This window comes from Pempheris klunzingeri, chromosome 21 (genome assembly GCF_042242105.1).
Source record: "Pempheris klunzingeri isolate RE-2024b chromosome 21, fPemKlu1.hap1, whole genome shotgun sequence".
NCBI classification, from domain to species: domain Eukaryota; kingdom Metazoa; phylum Chordata; class Actinopteri; order Acropomatiformes; family Pempheridae; genus Pempheris; species Pempheris klunzingeri.
This window is the reverse complement of record NC_092032.1, coordinates 13,547,370-13,567,092: the sequence shown is the minus strand read 5'-3', so window position 1 is coordinate 13,567,092 and position 19,723 is coordinate 13,547,370. Positions and strand designations below refer to the sequence as shown.

At 41.6% G+C, this 19,723-nt stretch overlaps 3 protein-coding genes across 4 annotated transcripts in view; 1 reads left to right on the top strand and 2 right to left on the bottom strand.

Moving 5' to 3' along the window:
- nphp3 (nephronophthisis 3) overlaps positions 1 to 10,376 on the top strand; it is a 31,833-nt gene extending 21,457 nt beyond the window's left edge. The window contains exons 41-47 of the mRNA XM_070852761.1: positions 6,848 to 6,917; positions 7,595 to 7,680; positions 7,820 to 7,891; positions 9,176 to 9,330; positions 9,480 to 9,596; positions 9,848 to 9,957; positions 10,048 to 10,376. Of these exons, the coding sequence (XP_070708862.1) occupies positions 6,848 to 6,917; positions 7,595 to 7,680; positions 7,820 to 7,891; positions 9,176 to 9,330; positions 9,480 to 9,596; positions 9,848 to 9,957; positions 10,048 to 10,162 (725 nt within the window). The 3' untranslated portion in view covers positions 10,163 to 10,376. The remainder of the gene's footprint in view (positions 1 to 6,847; positions 6,918 to 7,594; positions 7,681 to 7,819; positions 7,892 to 9,175; positions 9,331 to 9,479; positions 9,597 to 9,847; positions 9,958 to 10,047) is intronic.
- ackr4b (atypical chemokine receptor 4b) lies at positions 1,625 to 5,225 on the bottom strand. Its single transcript, XM_070852759.1, has 2 exons — positions 5,100 to 5,225; positions 1,625 to 2,978 (listed from the first exon to the last, which is right to left on the bottom strand). Exon 2 carries the CDS (start codon positions 2,969 to 2,971, stop codon positions 1,856 to 1,858), a length of 1,116 nt encoding a protein of 371 aa, XP_070708860.1. The 5' UTR covers positions 2,972 to 2,978; positions 5,100 to 5,225; the 3' UTR covers positions 1,625 to 1,855.
- u2surp (U2 snRNP-associated SURP domain containing) lies at positions 10,341 to 19,366 on the bottom strand. 2 transcript variants are annotated; one of them, XM_070852756.1, is made up of 26 exons: positions 19,320 to 19,366; positions 18,379 to 18,477; positions 18,124 to 18,238; positions 17,853 to 17,977; positions 17,682 to 17,752; positions 17,435 to 17,523; positions 17,251 to 17,286; positions 17,060 to 17,142; positions 16,676 to 16,841; positions 16,362 to 16,573; positions 15,907 to 15,950; positions 14,161 to 14,265; positions 13,969 to 14,035; positions 13,665 to 13,828; positions 13,361 to 13,523; positions 13,156 to 13,235; positions 12,972 to 13,059; positions 12,742 to 12,879; positions 12,429 to 12,621; positions 12,230 to 12,310; positions 12,065 to 12,116; positions 11,823 to 11,970; positions 11,581 to 11,691; positions 11,354 to 11,481; positions 11,032 to 11,217; positions 10,341 to 10,912 (listed from the first exon to the last, which is right to left on the bottom strand). In XM_070852756.1, the coding sequence occupies exons 1-26, from the start codon at positions 19,362 to 19,364 to the stop codon at positions 10,777 to 10,779; spliced, it is 2,925 nt and encodes a 974-aa protein (XP_070708857.1). In that variant the 5' UTR covers positions 19,365 to 19,366; the 3' UTR covers positions 10,341 to 10,776. The 2 variants fall into 2 exon arrangements, with proteins under 2 accessions (XP_070708857.1, XP_070708858.1); XM_070852757.1 differs by lacking the exon at positions 17,251 to 17,286.
- Between the last annotated feature and the right edge of the window lie 357 nt (positions 19,367 to 19,723).

The window sequence follows — 19,723 nt, the reverse complement described above, 5'->3', positions numbered from 1 at the left end:
CATGTCTGTCACACACTGTAACTCTACAGTTAGTCTCTGAATGTTTCTCTTTCACTTCTTGGAAGTGACATTTCCAGTAGAAACAAATCGTCCAAGCTGTGACAATGTCTTCTGCCAGTATCTGTATATCTCTCTGGTAGGAAAGAACGCATAAGAGTTTGCTCTGCAGTGAGTCACAATGTCCAAATACAATTGCCAGCTCCTCGCTGACAATTATGGGTGTTTGGTGTTTCCCAATATGCCGTCCAAGGCAGATTTGGGCAGTTGTTTCTATCCATAATGTATATTTTCCACTAAAACACAGACCGTAAAGAGTTCTCTTCTGTGGCTTTCATGCTCTATTTTATTGCGATAGACGGCAATTCCCACACTAGGTTGTAGTAGCTTTTTTTTCTTTTTTGTTTTTTTTTCCTCCAGTACTTGGTCATGGTCATGGAAAAACCCACCATAAATTACTGGAAATATGGGCCTATCCAAAAAAATCTGCCTGTAATCCACATGCACTGCAAAATAATGCAGTTTTCATCTTTGCATTCCCCTTGCTCAGCTAGCTAGGAGGGTCCAGAGATGTTGTCAAGGCAGCTCTGTGGTGTGGAAGCTATATAAGAGTGTCCCATGGGCATGATAATGTACCAAAAATTATTCCCAGACCTGCAATCTTTTAACTGTAAACCACAGGCATTTGTATTTGCATACACACTCACACAAGCACAGACGATGCACACGTGTTTAACATCATCAGTAGTTGCTAGCAGAATGGTATTTTTATATCATTTTAATTTCCTTCAGGTCAAGTTGAGATAGTTCAGTAAAGCAATCACGTGATTTGGTGTTGGTTAATAATGTTTAAACTCCTAATGTTGGCTAATAATTACTTAATAATTTACTTTTTAGGAAAAGCTTGTTGTACATGTGGCTCAGGCCAGAATGAATTCAAATGAAATGCAGACTGTAAAGAGTTTAAAGATGGATTAAAACTTCTATTTACTATTGTGACAAGTAATCCAGTAATTCCTCTGCTTGGAGACTGCTGAAACTGTAGTCTAAACTTTTGTCTCTCTTGTCTGACACACCTAGTTTGTGTATTGTACAGCTCCCACGCATCCAAGCTGTAAGCCATTACATTGGAGACAGGATGACTAACAGGTACCGAACATGGAAAGAATAGTAAACAATGAAATGGTTCTGTTACTAAAGATCCTTAGAAGCTATCTGTTGTGGATGTGGTCAGAAGGTTTTGGCAGATTAAGCTGGCCACTGTTTTTCAAAGCTGTAGTGGTGCAGTGCACTGTAAACAATTAGCTCTTTTAAGCTCATGTTATTGGAATACTAAAAGTTAAGTGAATAAAAGCGTCAGTCAAGCTCCTCCAAGGAACACGCTGCTTTGCTGTTTCCCAGTTTGATGGCATGGAGGGTTTCTTCCCGCTGTTTACTGCTCTGTCTTTGTTTGCCAAATGTTTTTCGACTCAATGGGTCACCCACTGTGCAATCAAGCCATTCATCATCCCAGCCCGAAGCCATGGGATGTAATAGAATGAGATGCAGATGATCTCATGGAAGGCAGTGCAGACCTTGAGGTTGAATTAGATCTGTCGTGAGGAAAGAGAGAAGCACTCGGAGCATCTTGAGTTTCAGCTGCATTTAATTACAACAGATGTAGATGCGTGTCACTGAAAATCTTTCTTTAACAAAATACATAAATTATACAAAATAGTTTGCATAGCATATAAACTCACTGTACATATATATTTGCTACATACATTTTTTAAGAATTCATGTTTATGGTTATTACTGTCTATCTTGTATGATAGTAGTTTTGTGTTGGTGCTTACTGGAAAATAATGTGTTTTGAGTCTTAAATAGTAAAGGTGCTGGTGTCTTGGTCTTCTGAACCAGACTGAGATTGCGTTTGATTGCGCATGTTGAGGGCTATCTCCACTGTCGGCTCCTCGTTAGTATGTGTCGGGTGTCTCCCAAGTCGCTGCCCAAGGTGCTTGACAGCCTTGAGGACGTGTCCTCTGAAGGAGGATCCAATGAAGGCATAGAGGACAGGGTTAATGCAGGCGTGGGTCAGAGCCAGAGCCTCCGTCACTTGGAGAGCATGGTCCAGACTCTTGCTGGCGTCACAGTCGGTCACAAGGATGTAGATGACATCCATCGCTCGGCACAGCTTGACCACGTTGTAGGGCAGCTGGGTGAGTAGGAATACAGCCACCACAGCCAACAGGACCCGCAGGGCACGCCACTTCCGGTCTCTCTGCACCCCAGCTGCCCGGTTCAGGGCCCGCCCTACACAGCAGTAGCACACCGTCATGACCAAGAAAGGGAGCAGAAATCTAAGGATCACCTCCAGCAGCTCCAGAGCAGCCTTTGCTGGTCGGGCCATGCTTGGTGGGTAGATGGCTGTACAGCTCGTTCTGTGATGGGAGTGCTTCACCGTGGAGAAGATAAGTTCAGGAAGTCCAAGAAAGCTGGCTACACCCCACAACACCACACACACCAAGAGCCACTGTCCCCTCACCCGTGGATTTATCCCGGTCCTGCTTGTTGGGTTTAGGGCTACAGCACGGTAGCGATCCACGCTGATACACGCCAGCAGCAGCATGCCGCAGCTAAAGTTGGTGCTGTAGAGGAAGGAGGTGAGCTTGCAGGCTGCTGAACCCAATCTCCAGCCGTGGATGGCATCAGCCGCCCAGAAAGGCAGGGTGAAGAGAAGCAGCAAATCTGAAATGGCGAGGTTAAGGATGCACACATCCGTCAAGGTTCGCAGTCGCAGCTTTGATGTGTAGACCACTACTACCAGGGCATTCCCAGCCAGGCCCACCACCAGAGCCAGGGCGTAGATGACCGGGATGAAGACACCGGCAAAAGAGCGCACTGCCTCCTTGTCACAAACAGAGTGTTCGTAATTGTAATCATAACTGTCATTTAAGTTGGAGTCCTCGTCGTCATGATAATAGAAATCTTCCATTTTTTTGCTGTAAAGAAAAAAAACAGTACAATTTAGTAGTAGTAGTATTTGCTTTATTTTTAAATAGTAGGGGGGGAAAAAATCACTTTTTTTAACTGCACATTTTGTGAGATATGGGCTACATACGGGCATAAAAGAGTAATTTGTGTACCATTTAACAGCACAAGAGCAGAGTACATTTGTAAACCAGTGGATGCTTTTCATCACAAACAGGAACAGGTCTTTCAGTATTTTGCGTCAAAGGAATCTCTCCTGCATGGTTTCCCTAATGGCTTAAACCCGGTCTGTCGGAGCTGTATGGGCTTGAATAAGGCCTGTGAACACAACTCATGTGGGGATTCTTGAATCCTTAATTTTGAATTCTTGAATCGTTAGGTATCTCTCTAAATTAAAGACTTTGGTCTTGACTTGCTCTTTATGGAAAGCTTGAGATAACATTTGGTATGAGTTGGCGCTATATAAATAAAGATTAATGAATTCTGAGGGGAACAAAAGCAGACAAGAGACTTGCAAAGCAGTTCATTACCTTTTGAATTCAGTTAGTTTGTATTCTGTTGGATACTGAGTTATCTACAGACTTTAGACTGGTAGCATTTGGTGTACTGCTCCTTTAATCTCAGTCTTTGATCATTAACCAACAATAAGAAAAAGGGTCAGTATCCATCATAACGCTGTCCTCTTCAACACTGCAAGCTGCTTTGCAAACTGATTACATCTACACGGCAGTATGTAGGACGGTGTATTCGCAGCTTATCAGTGAGCTTTAATCAGTGAACATGAACTCGTCCAATTTCTTCCCGAGCCTTTAATGACTGATGTAACTTTGTCTGTAGGATTCAGTCAAAGTTAAGAGCGACAGGAAATGTGTGGGGGAAGAGATGAGGATGACACAAAAGTGCAACCAGGGTCTGTTGCCAGATGTTGCTTTTGCTGTAGAAGGTCATTGCTGCTTCAACAGGACATCCCACTGAAGTGACACTTTCATCCAGACTCAGGCTGCAACGGGTAATTCTTGTTGCTTGGAACTTGATCAAACTTGGTAGGCAGCACTCCTCTCACGTAGTTCACGTAGACATTAAAGTCATATTTTATTACTGAATTCACTAACAAGTGGACTAACCAGTAACTGCAAAATGCGTGACATGACAGATGATATTATTCCTGGATGAGGATCAGAATATTGTGCATGGAATATTTTGCTGCTACAATGACAACAAGAGAAGTGTCCAGGTTTGTTTCATAACAAGTCATTATCTCCCATATGGGAGGAGCAGGAGTCACTGAAGCAGATGTTCATTGGAACAGTCAGAAATATGTGAAGTATTCCAGTCCTGTCAACATCTGTGCTTCATATGTAAGGATAACATAATAGGTTGTGATTGTTCGGGTTATTTGGTTTTGACAAGCTAAATTGAGAAAGAAAAGTGTAGTTAAAGGCCAAATGATAAGTATGTTTGGATATATACTTTAGTAATTTAATATAGTGATGAAAAATAGTCATTCTGAACATGATTGGAAATACAGGCTTGTTTTACTGCTGTTTGTACAAAACTTACTGGTGTAACTTCTAACAGCATCTGAAAATGTACTCATGTACATGTTGTGGAAAAAGGTGGATAACAGGATTAAAGCAGAATCCCTCAAACAGAAGTCCTGTTTATCCTGACAACGGAGGTAACTGTAATCATATGATTGAGTTTCACCAAGAGATTATCACTGAGAGGAACACAGACTGGCAAATGGAAAGCAACAGGCTAAGTTTAGCATGTTACAGTTACCTCACTATAAGTATAATCATGTCATAAAATATCCCGAGCAGGACTTTGACTGTCATTCTAACACTAAAGTGAACCTTTGACTAACTTGGAAAAACAAGGATCAGTTCTCCTCAATATAAATCATGCTGGACAAAGTAAATAAAATGTAGATAGAAACATATAAGATAGCATCACATGTTCAGAGGAAAACTTGAGGTTCAAACAGCACTCTGTATACAGTACAACTGTCAGCACATAATATGGTAAAGAAGATATATTTTTACATCCGTGTTTGATACTTTTTCATCACTTATAAAATCAAGTCAAAGTGTTGAGTAAAGAGGTAGTTAAAGCTGAAAAGATTCTCTTACCTCGTGTCTGGTACTTTTCTGGGATTTGTGCAGTTGATGTTATGAATCCCTCTCAGTTGGTTTGAGGAGAAAAAAGTCGCATGCACCACAGGAGCGAAGTGACTGGTGCTTTTGCCTCAGCCCTCTCCACTCCCTTCACTGCTGACACTCCAGGAGCACCTCTCCTCACCACGTAGCTCTCTGTGTGTGTGTGTGTGTGTGTGCGTGTGTTTGTGTGTGTGTGTGTGCGCGTGTGTCTTTAACAGTTGGACGATAACCAGATAAATAAAAAATCCTTAAGGCCGTCCAAAGCACCATAGGCTGTTTTTCAAACTCGGACAAGTTGAGATTTTAATCTCTCACTCCTGGTGTCACAAAGGGAGTGCTGTGGTGGCTGCCCTTTGTTTTCTATGCAAGAGAAGACAAGATTAAAGGATAAAAAAAATAACATACCATAAAGATCAACTCTCTCTCATTTACAAGGCGTATTGTGTAGCTTGGATTGCTGGAATGCAGCATAATTGGTTTGTTAAAGTGGATTGTTTAACAAACCTCACATTAGCAAACATTCAGTGGACTGAGTCATTCCAGTAATTTATGAATGACACTTCAGTATTTTGGTCTCCTGGTTTTCTCCTTAGAAATAGCGTTTCCTTATTTCGGCTTCTTAAGAAACAGTTAATTTGTTGCACATTCAGAATCAACAAAGCAACAGGAATTATAAAGCAAAACAAAAAATTAACAAATAAAAGCAGGCTTCTATAAAATTCTTTTTTTTGGCAAAGATGCGAATAAAAAAGGTATTCATCTTTGTAGTACTGTGATTTAAGTTCCTCAGCAACCACAACAACGTGCAATATTTGAATATCACATTCTCAGGAAGACTCATTACTTGGCTGGGAAGCTTTATTTTCATTCCAACCGTGATGAGACATGTATGGACATGGCTGACGACGGGCCACTGTCTGCAGGGCTCACCCATATTGTGAACCACAAGCCTTATGTAAGGGTTCACAGGAAAACCAAACCTGCCCTCAAGCCACACAGGCTTTCCTTGATGCTGTTTTTGGGTGGAGTCGGTGCCAGTTTGGGCTTTTTTTTTGGTGCGTTTTCACGATGAAATCATTTAATGTTTGTTTCAATTTCTGCAATCAGAGAAGGAGTAAAAAGAAGGAGTTTAAACACCAAACATCTGTCAGACTGTGTTTTAGTTCACATGCACCCATGCTGCGATTCTCATACAGCGAACGTTCAAAGACGATTGATGTCTCGACTGTTGCCGTCTGGTGTCCATATGTCCTGTCCTTGGGGGATAGTTTTGCCAGTCGGACAGAAATATAAACAGGAAGCCAGACCATTGGTCACCCTGTCTGCGCCTTAGGGATCCAAGTCCAAGATCCAAGCGAAAGAGATTCCCAACCAGGGAAATTCCAAAGACTCTACATTTTGTCGTATTTTTTTTTTTAAAACATTTATTTATTATTTATACATTTATTTAAAACATTATTTTTTTCCAGTTTCATTTTCTTCCCAACAAATGAGACGTGCTTAATGACAAGCTAATGTTTCTCGTTGTGAAAGAATGCAACTCAGGAAAGGTAAATCAGCCCGTGGCTGTCACATCAGTCTGTCACTAGCTCCATCCCTGTGCGTCCTTCCCCAGGTTAAGGACACAGTCAGGCTGTGAGAAGTTGCTTGTCCATTTGTTTGTTATACCACCAAAGCATGAATACCAGTGAGCCGCAGTGTTTGTGACCCCCCCCCTGCAGGTGCTGGCAACCCCCAGTGCAAAGTGGCCATTGTGATGTGCAGGAGCAGCTCTCCGGGTGTCAGCGGCAGGTCAGTAGAACAGTCTCATTGTGTATTGCTGTATTTGTTTCCTCTTCTGCTGAGGGAAAATACTTTTTCTGTATTTACGCAAGACTCGAGGCTTCTGATGTCACGATTTAACCACCATGATTTCTATTATGTTTTTATTATTCCAGATTTTGTGAGCAATTTTCCAATTCTACCAATTAAGTAACTCCTCAGGTTTTATTTTAATTGTTTTATTTTTAAATGGTACTGTGCTTGCCAGTGTACCACTTTATTTTAGATGCTATGTTTCACATAAACCTTTCTCTGTGTCACTGTTATGATAGAAATGGATTTTGGTTTGTGGGCAGGGTGTACATCTCAGCATGCCTGTTTTTTTTTGGTTTGGATCACGCGGCAGAGAAATGTGTCAGTTCAGTGTTGTTGTCAGTGAAATCTGGCTCACGTGTTAACGGCACTAATCATCTGGCTTGACGTTCGTCATTTACAAGCATTTCAGATCCTAACAACCGCACCCGAAGATGTGTAATCCGCTTTCTCAAAGCACACACCCTTGTTTGCAAAGAGTAAAATAAATAGTTTAGAGCAGCATGAAAAACCCAATCCAAGTGGTTTTATGGGATAGATTTGAACCCCCCCCCCCCCCCCCCCCCAAAAAAAAAATTTTGTGGTCGTAGTAAAATGTGTCATTCTTTTCTTAGGCATGATGGACACAGTATGATCCTGGTCCCTATGGACACACCAGGCGTAAAGCTGGTCAGACCGCTCACCGTGTTTGGACAAGATGGTAAGTTTGTGTCTGTCTTTACGTCCTTACGTGCTGCTGATATTTTCCTTTCAAAATGTATTTCCTCTTTGCATGCAGGTATCACAAATGAGATTTCCTGACCAAATTAAGCATTTTTTTCTGTTGTTTTTGTGCTCAGATGCCATCCATGGTGGCCACTTTGAAGTGCACTTTGAAAGCGTGCGTGTCCCTGCCTCCAACATTATCCTGGGTAAGGGACTGGATGTCTGTGTCTACTTATTTACTCACATAAAGGCACCACAGTGAAGTTAGTTTGAAGCTGGGTGTTTGACAGACATTCACTCTGGACCCAGCAGCGTTAGCAGCAGGAGGAAGGTCAGCTCACCACACAGAATCACTGGAGGCTGACTTAGGGACCATCAACAGGTTACTATTTAACTGACACAAAAACATTGTTGGCATACCTTCATGCTGTCATAACAATATAAGTGAAAGTTATGGTTGAAAAAACAAAAGTGACCTCACGTAGCACACCTCTTATGATTACCATCATTTCATTTGTTTATTTTACATAAGTATTTTATGGAAACTTCCTGTTCCTTGTCTTTTTTCTTTTTAAATAGTTTCCGTGTAATGTAAGACCAGAATATTGTATTGGCCACATGGGACACAACTCTTCATGTTGGACATTAGTGCTTCTTATATTTTATTTTATATTATTTTTATAGAAGATGCAGGATTTTTTTCTAATAGATACCATATAAAGTAAGGAATAAAGATAGAAATAAAGATGGAAGCAACACTAAAATCCAATATAAAGAGGTCCGTCCTTTTTGTTCATTTATGCATTTTGATATTTGATCAGAATCACTGCTTCATATTGCATTGAAGCTATTGAAAAATATCATGAACTTTCCACAAAAATGTTTATGAAAGGATAAAAGAAGCATTAAAATCTAAAGTAAAGAGGTGATGTCTTATTCATCCAGTGCAGGAATCACTTCTACAATGATTAGGAGTCACTGTGTCACATTACATGTTAGTTATTGATAAAATGCCATTCATTTTTCATTAAATAAATGAATTACAGATTAGCAATCAAAGTAACTGTGCTACATGAAATTGTTTTTTTAATCTTAATTGTCACTAATATTTACAAGTCAACATGTATTGAAATTACATTGATAATGTGTCAGATCAACAGTAATTTATTGATGGTCCTAAAGTCGGCATGTAGCAGTTGCTTGAGGTTGTGGGAGATGAGCTGACCGTCCTCCTGCCGCCAACACTGTGTGAAACTGATTAAGAAAACACGGCTGAGTCCACAGGGAGTGTCGGTTGAATATCCAACTTAAAATAAAGCCATAGAAATATATTACTCCTTATCTTTCCTTTATTGTGTTTAGACAATAAAGTGACAATGGTGTGTATGAGGTCAGTAAACCAGGGAGATAATTTCCCCTTTCACAGAAGGGAAATGATATCCCTCTCTGCTGTGTCTCGTGTTTCTGTCCCACGCTGTATGCCTTTCCAGGAGAAGGCCGGGGATTTGAGATTGCCCAGGGTCGCCTGGGGCCGGGCAGGCTGCACCACTGCATGAGAGCTGTTGGTCTGGCAGAGTTGGCACTGGAGCTGCTCTGCCAGCGGGCTGCCTCCAGGAGCACATTTGGAAAGAAATTATACCAACATGTAGGTGAACACTGACCTCAGAGGTTGCTTCAACTTAAATCTCAGGGCTTTTGGTACTGAGGCATGTGAGAGCTTTACTGATGTTGACACCTAGTGGACAGATTTCTAGATACAGCTCGAGTAAATCCACTCTCCTCTTTCCTGTGTAGGAAGTTGTTGCTCACTGGATAGCAGAGTGCCGCCTCATGATAGAACAGACGCGTCTGCTGACTCTTCATGCTGCTCACGCCCTGGATACACTGGGCAGCCGGGCTGCTCGCAAACAGGTAAAACTGTCTGTAGTAATATGCTAGTATACAAGAATGTCTTCATTTTCGTGGCTGTGAGCATTGCATCTTGGGAAAATAGTGTACATTAACAGTACACTAAAATCAAGGGTTTTTATAGTTGCATTGTGAGTGTTGAGCATACTTAATGTACACACCATACTAACTAATCTGCTTAGAATTACTATGTAGAACGGATTTGGGACTCAGCCAGTCTTTTAATAAGTTGCTGTTTCTGGTCTGTCTCCTAGATTGCTATGATCAAGGTGGCAGCAGCCAGAATGGCCTGTAAGGTGGTTGACTGTGCCATACAGGTATATGGAGGCGCGGGTGTGTCTGGAGACATCCCACTGGCACAGATGTAAGTTTGGTTTTTTTCCCCCTCCACACAATTAAGACAAGCATTGACTCCGTCTCCTTCCTGACGCCAGCATTACCACACTTTCTTCAGGTACTCTTATGTGCGGACTCTACGCATCGCTGATGGTCCAGATGAAGTGCACCTCTCCTCCATTGCTCATCTAGAACTGAGGGATCAACTAAAGAAGGCACAGGCCAAGCTGTAACGCAACGGATGTCACACAGCCACAACTGCATTACCTGCCTTAATACGCTGCTTTTGGTTCCCATGAACTAAATGCTGAGCAGAATGCAGATTTTAATCAGCATTTTGTGATATCAAAAGCAATTTTGCTACCAACATGCACTCAATGTAAATTAATGACTTACAATTAGTTGTATATATTTATCTGTAACTTGCTTTACTTAAATCATTCTATTAAGTTTCACACATTTGATTAAAAATGACACTTGTTTATTAGGAATTCTTTTTAATGTGAACTACAAAAACAGAAAATGACAGCATGAATATGACTATTGTCACACTCTGTACGGGTGTGGTCTACCACATGGATGAATCCCATTGGGGGGTGATGGGGGGAATCAGGACACACAAGCACATTATTATTTTTGTACAATATAAAACAGCAATGGCCCCATCCATTTGATACACCAGATGGCAACCCATGCAACACCCTCCACTCTCCATTGTCTATACATGAACGACTGGGCAGAGATCTTCAGCTGCCGCGTCAGTCACTTCTATACAACACGGCGCAGAAAAGGGAGGAATGGGGAGGGAGGAGAATAGGCTGGTTCAGAAGTTAAGGGAAAAGACGTGTCAGTGTTTGCTCTTCTTTGATTTTTTGTGAGACCTGTGAGGTGACCTCGATTTGGAGCGAGACTTCTTGGCTGATTTTTTGGGTGTCCTGGAGCGCGACCTCCTGGATCGTTTGGGTGTGCGAGGTGAGGGAGATCTGGTGGGACAGACATGATGGAAGTCACTTCATAATGTTTCAACTCTGCTGACCTCACTGCGACTAAAAGGAAATGGTAACATGTAGGGTTAACTGATAGCTGCCTGTAATAGTCTTACCTCTTGGAGGACTTTTTGTTGCTGGATCGCGGAGAGTCTTTATGAGAAGAACGGGAAGATGTGTCTTTAGAGTACGAGCGGTCGGAGCGCTCTGATCTTTCTGACCGCTCTGAACGGGGCGATGATGACCGGCCTCGTCTGCTGCTGCTGCGCGTTGGGCTGAGTGACCCACTGTGACGCCGCTTCCTGTCAACCACAAGAGACAAATAACTCAGACAGGAAATCAAATAAATCCCAAGTTTTATGGCACACACACTTTGTATTACTAGACTTGCACCTTTTACTGATTACTGATCACGACCCTGCCAGCTGGTTGTCTCACCTCTCTTTCCTGGTTGGCGTGTCCTCCTTCTCTTTTTCTTTTTTCAAGTCTTTCAACCGTGCCTCAGCTTTCTCCTTCTCCTTCTTCTCCCTCTCTTTCTCCCGTTCAAGTTTCTCCTTTTCTTTTTCCTGCAGTAAAAGGAACAAAAATAAATTACCCCATTTTTGAATTACAACTTCAGTCTTTGATATCATCTACAGTAAAATCTGCAGAGCCCAACTCTCTACCTTTTGTAGTAGTTTGTCCCTGTAGTGCTCCACCTGCTCCTGAAAACTCTGCCCAGGCTTCTTGGGCCTTTTCCCTGACTCCAGCTCATCCTGGAACTTCATGACCTTAACCTGGATGAACAACAATACATGGAAAAATAATGAATCAAATAATGAAATGGTCAAAATACTGAATTTCATTTGTATAAGAAACACTACAAACGGGGTGTGTGCTGGTACATGTAGCGTGATGGTTTGCGTACCTCTATCTCTCTGAGCTTGGTACGTTTCTCCTCATTCATTTCAGACATCTTGGCCTTAATATCCAAGTCATCTCTGATGGGGTTGGAGTAGCTTTGATTATCGTCTGAACGGGGGCTCCTGTCATCATCATCGCTGTCGTCCTCATCCCTTGCAAAGGGAAGTTAGAAACAGTTAAGAAAAAAGGTGCTCTAATGGATTTTCACTTCAGAAGAGACCATAATCCTCAAGAGACAAAACTCACTTTTTTGTTTCTTCTGGCTGCTCAAATATCTCCCATTTTGAAGTTGTCACAGCTAAAGAGCAAACAAATGACAACTGAAACTAAGAATGCATACAACAGAACTCATGTCAAAACTTTTCATGTATTAAAACTTAATAGTTTGATCCCACTTAAAAAAGGTCTGACCTTGCGCCTCTAACTCTGACTCATCCACTGCTTCCCATTTCGAGGGTGCTACTTTAAAGGTTGCCTCCTTGGACTGATCAACTGTAAAAAACAACAAAAAACAAACAAACAGGAAAACAACAAGAATTTGAGTCACTGTAGAAGAGCTGCAACCATTAACATCCATTTCAAACAACATCCTATGTTTGTCTCCACTCACAAGGTATTCCATCTATGTCCTCTTCCATGGGCTTGATAGGAACACCATCTAGGTCATCCAGGGGGGCTCCGTCAATAGGAGCACCATCTATGGGCCCTGCATCAATCGGCACGCCGTCCACATCCTCCAGCGGGGTGCCATCTACATACTCCACTCCTATTGGAGCACCATCAATGTCCTCTGTTGGCTCAGTCTGGGACGACAAAAGAAAAAGAAAAAAAAACCAAACAAAAAGGACTTTAGTAACTGATGGGATTATTTATGGGATTACTTTGGATATTACAATGGTACAAAGTATTGTGACATCATTCACCTCCACAATGGCGCAAGGAGGTTCCTTTTCTGCAGCGAGATTAACTAGACCCAGGAAGATGTTCTGCAGCTTGATAAGGAAGGGGTCTGGGTACACAGCCCAGTCCTCCCACGCCCGGAAACATGACATCACACGTTGCTGCCACAAAGAAGAAAACAAGACGTGGATGGTTGAGAGACACAATAGATGACAAACTGTGTAATTTAGTTTACTCTTTGAAAGTTTGTTACCTTAAAGTTCTCACACTGAAGGTGGCCCTGTATCGTTTTGTATGTCGCGTTGAGGTCTGAGAAAATCTGGCAGAGTTTTGCCTCGAAACTGTTCAGAGGGTAAGAGCATTAATATGAAATTGCAACAGAAGAAATAATGCTGTGTGGTATAGTTCAAGATCGTTAATTATATTATACAACTTACTATTTTCTGTAGTAAGACGCATTGGTTACTTTGGCAGAAGAGTTGTACAGCACATCAGAAACTAGATATAACCGTGCAATCTGAAACGTAAAGGACATGTGAATTAATAGTTTTTCATTTTCTGCCAAAATGTCTCCCGTGGAATTTGACATCTCATGGAAGTTACTGGCCCTTTTCCTGGCCGACAGGCAGCATTATATCTTGCCTTCTTGGGAAGAGGGGTCTTGAGGATGGAGAGAGACTCTGTGATACACTCCACAATCTCTTCAGCTGCTTCGGCGTGGCTGAGACAAAACAACATGGCCTCTGCTATGTCTCCCCTCCTGGGAGTCAGACCACGCAGCATCTCCTCTAGTTTGTCCCGCTCACTGCAGAGATGAAGGGCAAATGAGTGTCAATCTGCCTGAACTGCAGGTTCACCAACAACAGGGCATGAATCAGGAAATGGAGTTTGACAACATTTTTTTTTTAGCAGAACCTATGCTAAAATTCATAAGGAAAAGTCTCACTCTTCTTTCAAGCAGCCCTTCTTGTTGGCCTCCTCCTCTTCCTCCTCTTCTTCACCATCATCATAAGGACCGTGGAGGTACGGATTAAGAGGAGGCGGACGCCACAAAGACCCATTCTTAAACATCCTAAAGTCCTCTGTCCGCCATTTCCCTGGTGCTTCACCCTGAGCGAGTAATAATTACAGTTAAATATTAATATCACAACAAAACCAGTTGGCCTGTGATCCCACAACATGATGTTTTTCTTCCCTGTGGGCTGGATACTACTGACATGTTATTAGAGAACGCTTCATAGAAATCTAACCTGTAGTATGGAGTATAGCTTCCAGCGGTAGTATACATGCGCGGGGCTCTGGTTCTCAAATAAAAACCTGGAAGAGAGAAAAAAAAAAATCATAAACATGAGCATAACCATCATAACCGCTAAAAATACTCATTAACTACTAAAACTACAAAAACACAAGGAATTCCATTACTAATGAGCAGCGGCACTGACCTGTACATGGGATTGTTGATTTCTCTGTTCATGATCATGGCTTCAAACATTGGGCCTTCACGCACCACAAACTCGATCATTCGGTGGATGAGAGAGAGCAAATTCCTACAAGAAAAACACAGTTAAAGCAAACGGATTCAGACTGGCCGGACCTTTGACCACTACAAAAAGCCTGTCTGTTAGTTTAATTTAAGCCTGGTCATTTGACACTCTGAGCCGTCTCTTTGACAGACATGATGCATGTCTTACAAGACAAGCGTCTCAGGGCAGAGCTGCAGCTGTCACGTACATTTGGCTGTAACTGAGTGGTGACCTGCTAAATGTACCTGGCAGAAGGCGTCACTAGACTCAGCCAAAGATACACAATAATATCCATTTATTACTAATTCACTGTGAAGACTGAAGTGAGACATATCTTCACAGAGAGACAACTGGCAGAGTGTCATGCATTCAGGCATAAATTAAATACAACCTCTGCGCTTATCTATAGCATCAATTCATAAATTCTGCCAAAAAAAAATCAAAATGTTGAACTGGTGATGTTACAGTAAAATGTTTATATTAATTAAGAATTCATTTTTAAAAAACTAACAGTTCAGGTAACAGATTTATTTCTAAATTGTGCAGACTGTTATAAGTTCATGCCTGTGTTCTTTACGGATGTAGTGCAACCGGTTTTAATTACAGTGCACTGCCTAGACCCTTTCTTTGAAATCTTCAGTTAAATTTCACAAAAGTGAAGCTGTATAACTTGGGAAAGTGGGAGCGAGACATTGATAAGACACTGTATCGACTTAATGATCTGTCAACTCAGTGCCTTTCAATCTCCTCTCATCTCCTGACCAATGTGAAGTGAGGAAGAACCAAAGCAGTATAGGATTGTTGGCCTGAATAGGCTAAACATGTTATCTACTGGTGGAGCTGGTAGCGACTGAATACAGTGCAAATGGAATCAGTTCTTTTGTGACAATTTTGGGGAGATACATGGTGCAGGTTGCATACAATTAGCCGCAAGTGGCCAACAAGACAAAGAATGTCTTTCATTTGACAACACAGATCACATTTACTTGTATTGGAGCCGATCGTACCAATGGCGGGGTAAAAATCAGTATACTTTCCCAATCCATCCCATGAGGCTTTTCAGGTCCCTCGCTGCTGCAGACAGTTCAACTTGTGCTGCTCACCAAGGCCAATGTCAAAGGTCATATATAGACTAATACTGGCAGGTTTGGATTTGTTGGCAGGGGCCAGATTTACTGAGCTCCCGATACAGTGACAGAGGCCAAGGGGGTAGACGGTGCAAGTGAGCAATGGTCAGAGAGCAGGATTTCACAACTACAGATCTAGAATCAGACTATGTATGTGGCAGAGTAACATGTCACTAAAGCTGAAAAACAACACAGTTAAATGTTGATGCATGAAGTGGAACTGCGATGGACTACAGTCATGACGTTTGGCTCCAAACAGCACATTAAATAAGCACTATAATGATATTTTCGCTACATATTTAAAAAGGAAATATGAGTGATGGTAGAGTGTGAAAGAGTAAAGTAGAAAGCAAACATCAGTCAGTATAATTCTATCTACTAATGTGATGACATTGTACAACAGCTTCAACCATTGCTCACCCATACTGACCAGCCCCCTGTAGCATGCAGTGATCAACTGATCAAACTTTTAGCGTCATTATGGGATGTTTTTTTTTCTAAGTTTGTACACCAATTTTAAAAAAAGAAAAACATGTACCTTTCTGTTGGGATAACCACTTTGACTATGGCTTGCGACAGAGTCTGTATATGAAGTCACATCAGATAATAAACATAGAATGTGAGTATTGTTAAAAGGCAACAGGTGAAAAATATAAAAAATGCATTTAAAGTGCAAATAGACAACAACTTTCCTTTACTGCTGTCAGTTTTACTAAAGGCCAAACACCACTGACACTGTATTGATTAACGATAAATACCTCTCTGTACAGTGAGTATTTCCCACTTGCTAACATTTCATTATGCCCACACTTGGGTTGAAATACACAGCAAAACTAATTCAATTTAGTCAACATATCAAAAAGCTATCACTTACAGAAAGTTGGCTTAAAACCTGTACTGACTGCTCATTCTACAGGCTAACATCTCACCAGCTGAATTAACAAAACACTGCCATAACCCATGAGAAAATCCTAGGCTGACATGCTGAGTTACCTTCTCAAACTCCTCCTTGTTTTTAGGTGGAGGAAGCAGGGGAGCATTGGGGTTCTTTAGCCTCTCCCGGGGCTGTGCGTTGAAGGGCAGGCCAGAGGGAGGTGGTGGGAGTGTGTGCTCCATCATGGAAGGAGGGATGTAGATGGGGTGGGGTGGAATGGGCACACCTTTGCCCCATCCTAATTTCATCTCAAAGTTCATAATCATCTTTCCTATAACAGGAGTAAAACATTTATATTGACAAAGACTGAAAAAAAAAAAAAACACAAGAATGTCACTTACTTTTTTTAATATAAAGAAATAAAGCTTTGTACCATTTAGGTTCTTGAGCGCTCGCTCTGCATCCCTCCTGTTCATGAAAGCCACAAAGCCACAGTTTCTCTCCCGAGCCCTCTCCTCATCTGTTCTGGGCCACATGATCTTCACACTGGCCAGCGGGCCATAGCGGCCAAACTCTTGACACAGCATCTCCTCATTCATCTATAAAAGAAAGATAGAGATAGCAATAATTCACATATGGGGATCACTAGGTAACATCGCCACTTGAAATAAAGCTGCACATTTCCGTTTAGAATTTAGAGTCAACCCAAAACAAAGCAACAGGCTCAAACTAAGCCCCCCTGTTCATAGCAAAGCCATGTCAGTCTGTCCTTTTAGTCCATCTTCTCCACTTCATAAATATTTGAACACAAATTCACCTGTGGATTGATGTTCCCGAGATACAAGTTAGTAGTGGAAGGGTCTCCAACGTCATGGGAACCTGGCGCACAATCATCCAAAACTGCAGAGAGAGAAAAGAAAGAAGAATTTCCTACCGCTGTCTGACGGGAAAACATATTGTCTTGGCAAGATGAAGATATTCACGGCCACTAGATTAAGTCAAAATTACCACTGGACGGACGGTTTCTTCTTGAAGAACCATCCGCTAAAAGAAGCAGAAAAGCAGTATAAATTTTGTTTCAGGGCAAAAGTGGACAAAGGGTGTGGAGCAGTGGATTAAGGCGCGCAGGACAGGGCCAATTCTGGCCAAGTTAGTACACGGAACACAGTCATGCAGCTTAAAAGACACTTACACGAGCGTCTACCATCCGTGCCCGACAGAGGTTCGAACCGACTGACACGTCCTTTCATCTTGTGTCTTTCATCCCTTTCCTCCTGTATTCTGCAGGTGCAAGAATGGAGTACAATTAAGCATTACAAAACACAGCACCAACAGCAGCACCATTCCACATCATAACACATGGGAACCACTAGTTTCCACAACTCTATTAAACACAGCAACAATTAAAATGCCGAAAAGATTTGTGTGTTGAAACTTACTGTTTAAGTTCTTCTTTGAAGAGCTCCAAGTTGCTCTTCTTCTTTTCCTTTTCAGTAGTTTTCTTCAAAGGCTAAAAAACAGATGTGGAAATGTTACCAGCACAGCAAAAACAAAGCTTTATTTAACTACAGCATTAACAAAATATGCTACTTGACTATGATAATACTTACATGTCTCTTGTCCAATGCTAAAAACTGAGGTGGGGTTTCCAAAGGCAAGAAACTTTTAGTTTGGTTCTCAAAACGTGACTTGGGCTTGTACAACTTTCCTTTCTTCTCATCAGCAGCTGCCTCCTCTGAAAGGAGAAGGAGTGCGATTTACAATTAAATTAGCATTTGACATTTCTGAGTCATGAATGGTGGATGCTGTGAACTCAGCTTGTGCTCTAACATATCATGTAATCCGTTTGGGAAATACATGGTGTAAATAACAGAAATGTACCTTTTGTTGCATTTGCAAGTCCGCCACGGACAAAAGCCTTGACTTTGCCCTCCCCTCCTCCTTCAAAAGCAGCTAGAAACTCTTCATAAATCTCTGCTGCTGCCCGCTCATCCTCCTGAACAGAGAAACCAGTGTCAAAATAAATAAATGCATACACTGAATTACAGAGAAGCATCTTTACAAAATGTGTGACCAGTTACTGCAAACAATAAAGACAATATTTCAACAAAAAAAAAACCCAATGGCATTTCTTACCTTTTTCTTTATTTCATCTTGTTCTTTTTTGCTTAGGGTCCTCTTTGCCACTGCCATTTTGCCAATACTGAAAGACTTCAGTTTGCTCTCAAGCAGCGCCTGTCGATGTAAACAAAGCATGGATGGCTTTCAACAGGTATTTCTAAATCATACAATGCGTCTAAGCAAATTTGATTACATATTTGCACATTCAGGCCATTACACATCTCACTACTGCTCCGGTTAGAGTTAACTATTATATGGCTGACGGCTAAAAATACAGTTAACATGTTGACAGCTAAGTTGCGCGGGGGTTCATTACCTCAGCACCACTCAACTCTCACTACTCTCTTAAGTGGGCTGTGTCCACTCGTAGTTTGCAATCATTAATCAAACCACTGGTGGTCAGTCTGGATTTTTAGTGCATATTTTCTTGGTTCTCACTTGCTGCCGGAAATCAAAAAGTAACACTAGCTGCAACTGCGGCCTAACATGCTGGTATCTGCTGCAGCGCCACTGACTAAATGCATAACGCGGCGATGACTGTTGCAAGGAGTGGAGGCTGCAATATTGTTAGGCCCCAGTTCTCAAATACTGGAATTACTATTTCTAAATTAAAACATATACCAGCAAAACTTAGTTGTGAATACTGTGCTAGTTATGCTGATATCAGCTGGTTAGCTATGTGGACGATTTTCCTTTCTGGGTTAACTGCCCTGACCAGTCCTGCTTGTGGTAGCTAAAACATTAGCTTAGCTTAGCCACATTAGCCACAGAGAGAGCCAAAGGTTAGCATTGGCGCTCCAGTAGTTAGCTAACACCGTTGCGCACACTCGTAACTCTTATCTCTCACAGACTACAAATGTGTAAATAGTCGAAATTAATAAGGCATACTGTTATTAACATCGTTTTCATTACAGTAAACACAGCCGAGCTAATATAAGTATAAACGATAGATTCACCTTAGCGCTAGCTTTTTGAGAGCCACCAGGCGCTCGGTCCGCCATCTTTTGTGGAACTAAAGTAAAATCGATCACCGATAAAAAAGATAGCGGCAAACGTGAAGCTCCAGGTGACACAATCAATCGCCGAATTAACGATGACTGAACCTGTTTTCTCTGCTGCTCTTTGGTGGTCAAGTTTCCATGCAAATAAAGCCGAGCAGCTGTGTAACTGTAAAGCTGTGCATGGAAATTGCAAAGTTTCGAGAAACAAAGCAAGAACTCGTTTATCACGGTCAATTAAAACACCTATTTCATGTTTTTATTATTATGTAACAGTCTAAATATTTGAAGCTTAGCTTTGAACTGATAGCTGCACATATAGCCTGATGCAAAGTTTGAATCTGTATCCAGTGGTTTCATTG

What these genes read in the sequence shown, in the direction of transcription:
- ackr4b (XM_070852759.1), bottom strand. Translation starts at nt 2,971, where the DNA reads ATGGAAGATTTCTATTATCATGACGACGAGGACTCCAACTTAAATGAC.
- u2surp (XM_070852756.1), bottom strand. Translation starts at nt 19,364, where the DNA reads ATGGCGGACCGAGCGCCTGGTGGCTCTCAAAAAGCTAGCGCTAAG. An exon ending in ACAAGGAGGAGTTTGAGAAG is followed by an intron (nt 15,951 to 16,361) that starts GTAACTCAGCAT and finishes CTTCATATACAG; the next exon opens with ACTCTGTCGCAAGCCATAGT. An exon ending in GTCAGAGTTAGAGGCGCAAG is followed by an intron (nt 12,117 to 12,229) that starts GTCAGACCTTTT and finishes TTTGCTCTTTAG; the next exon opens with CTGTGACAACTTCAAAATGG.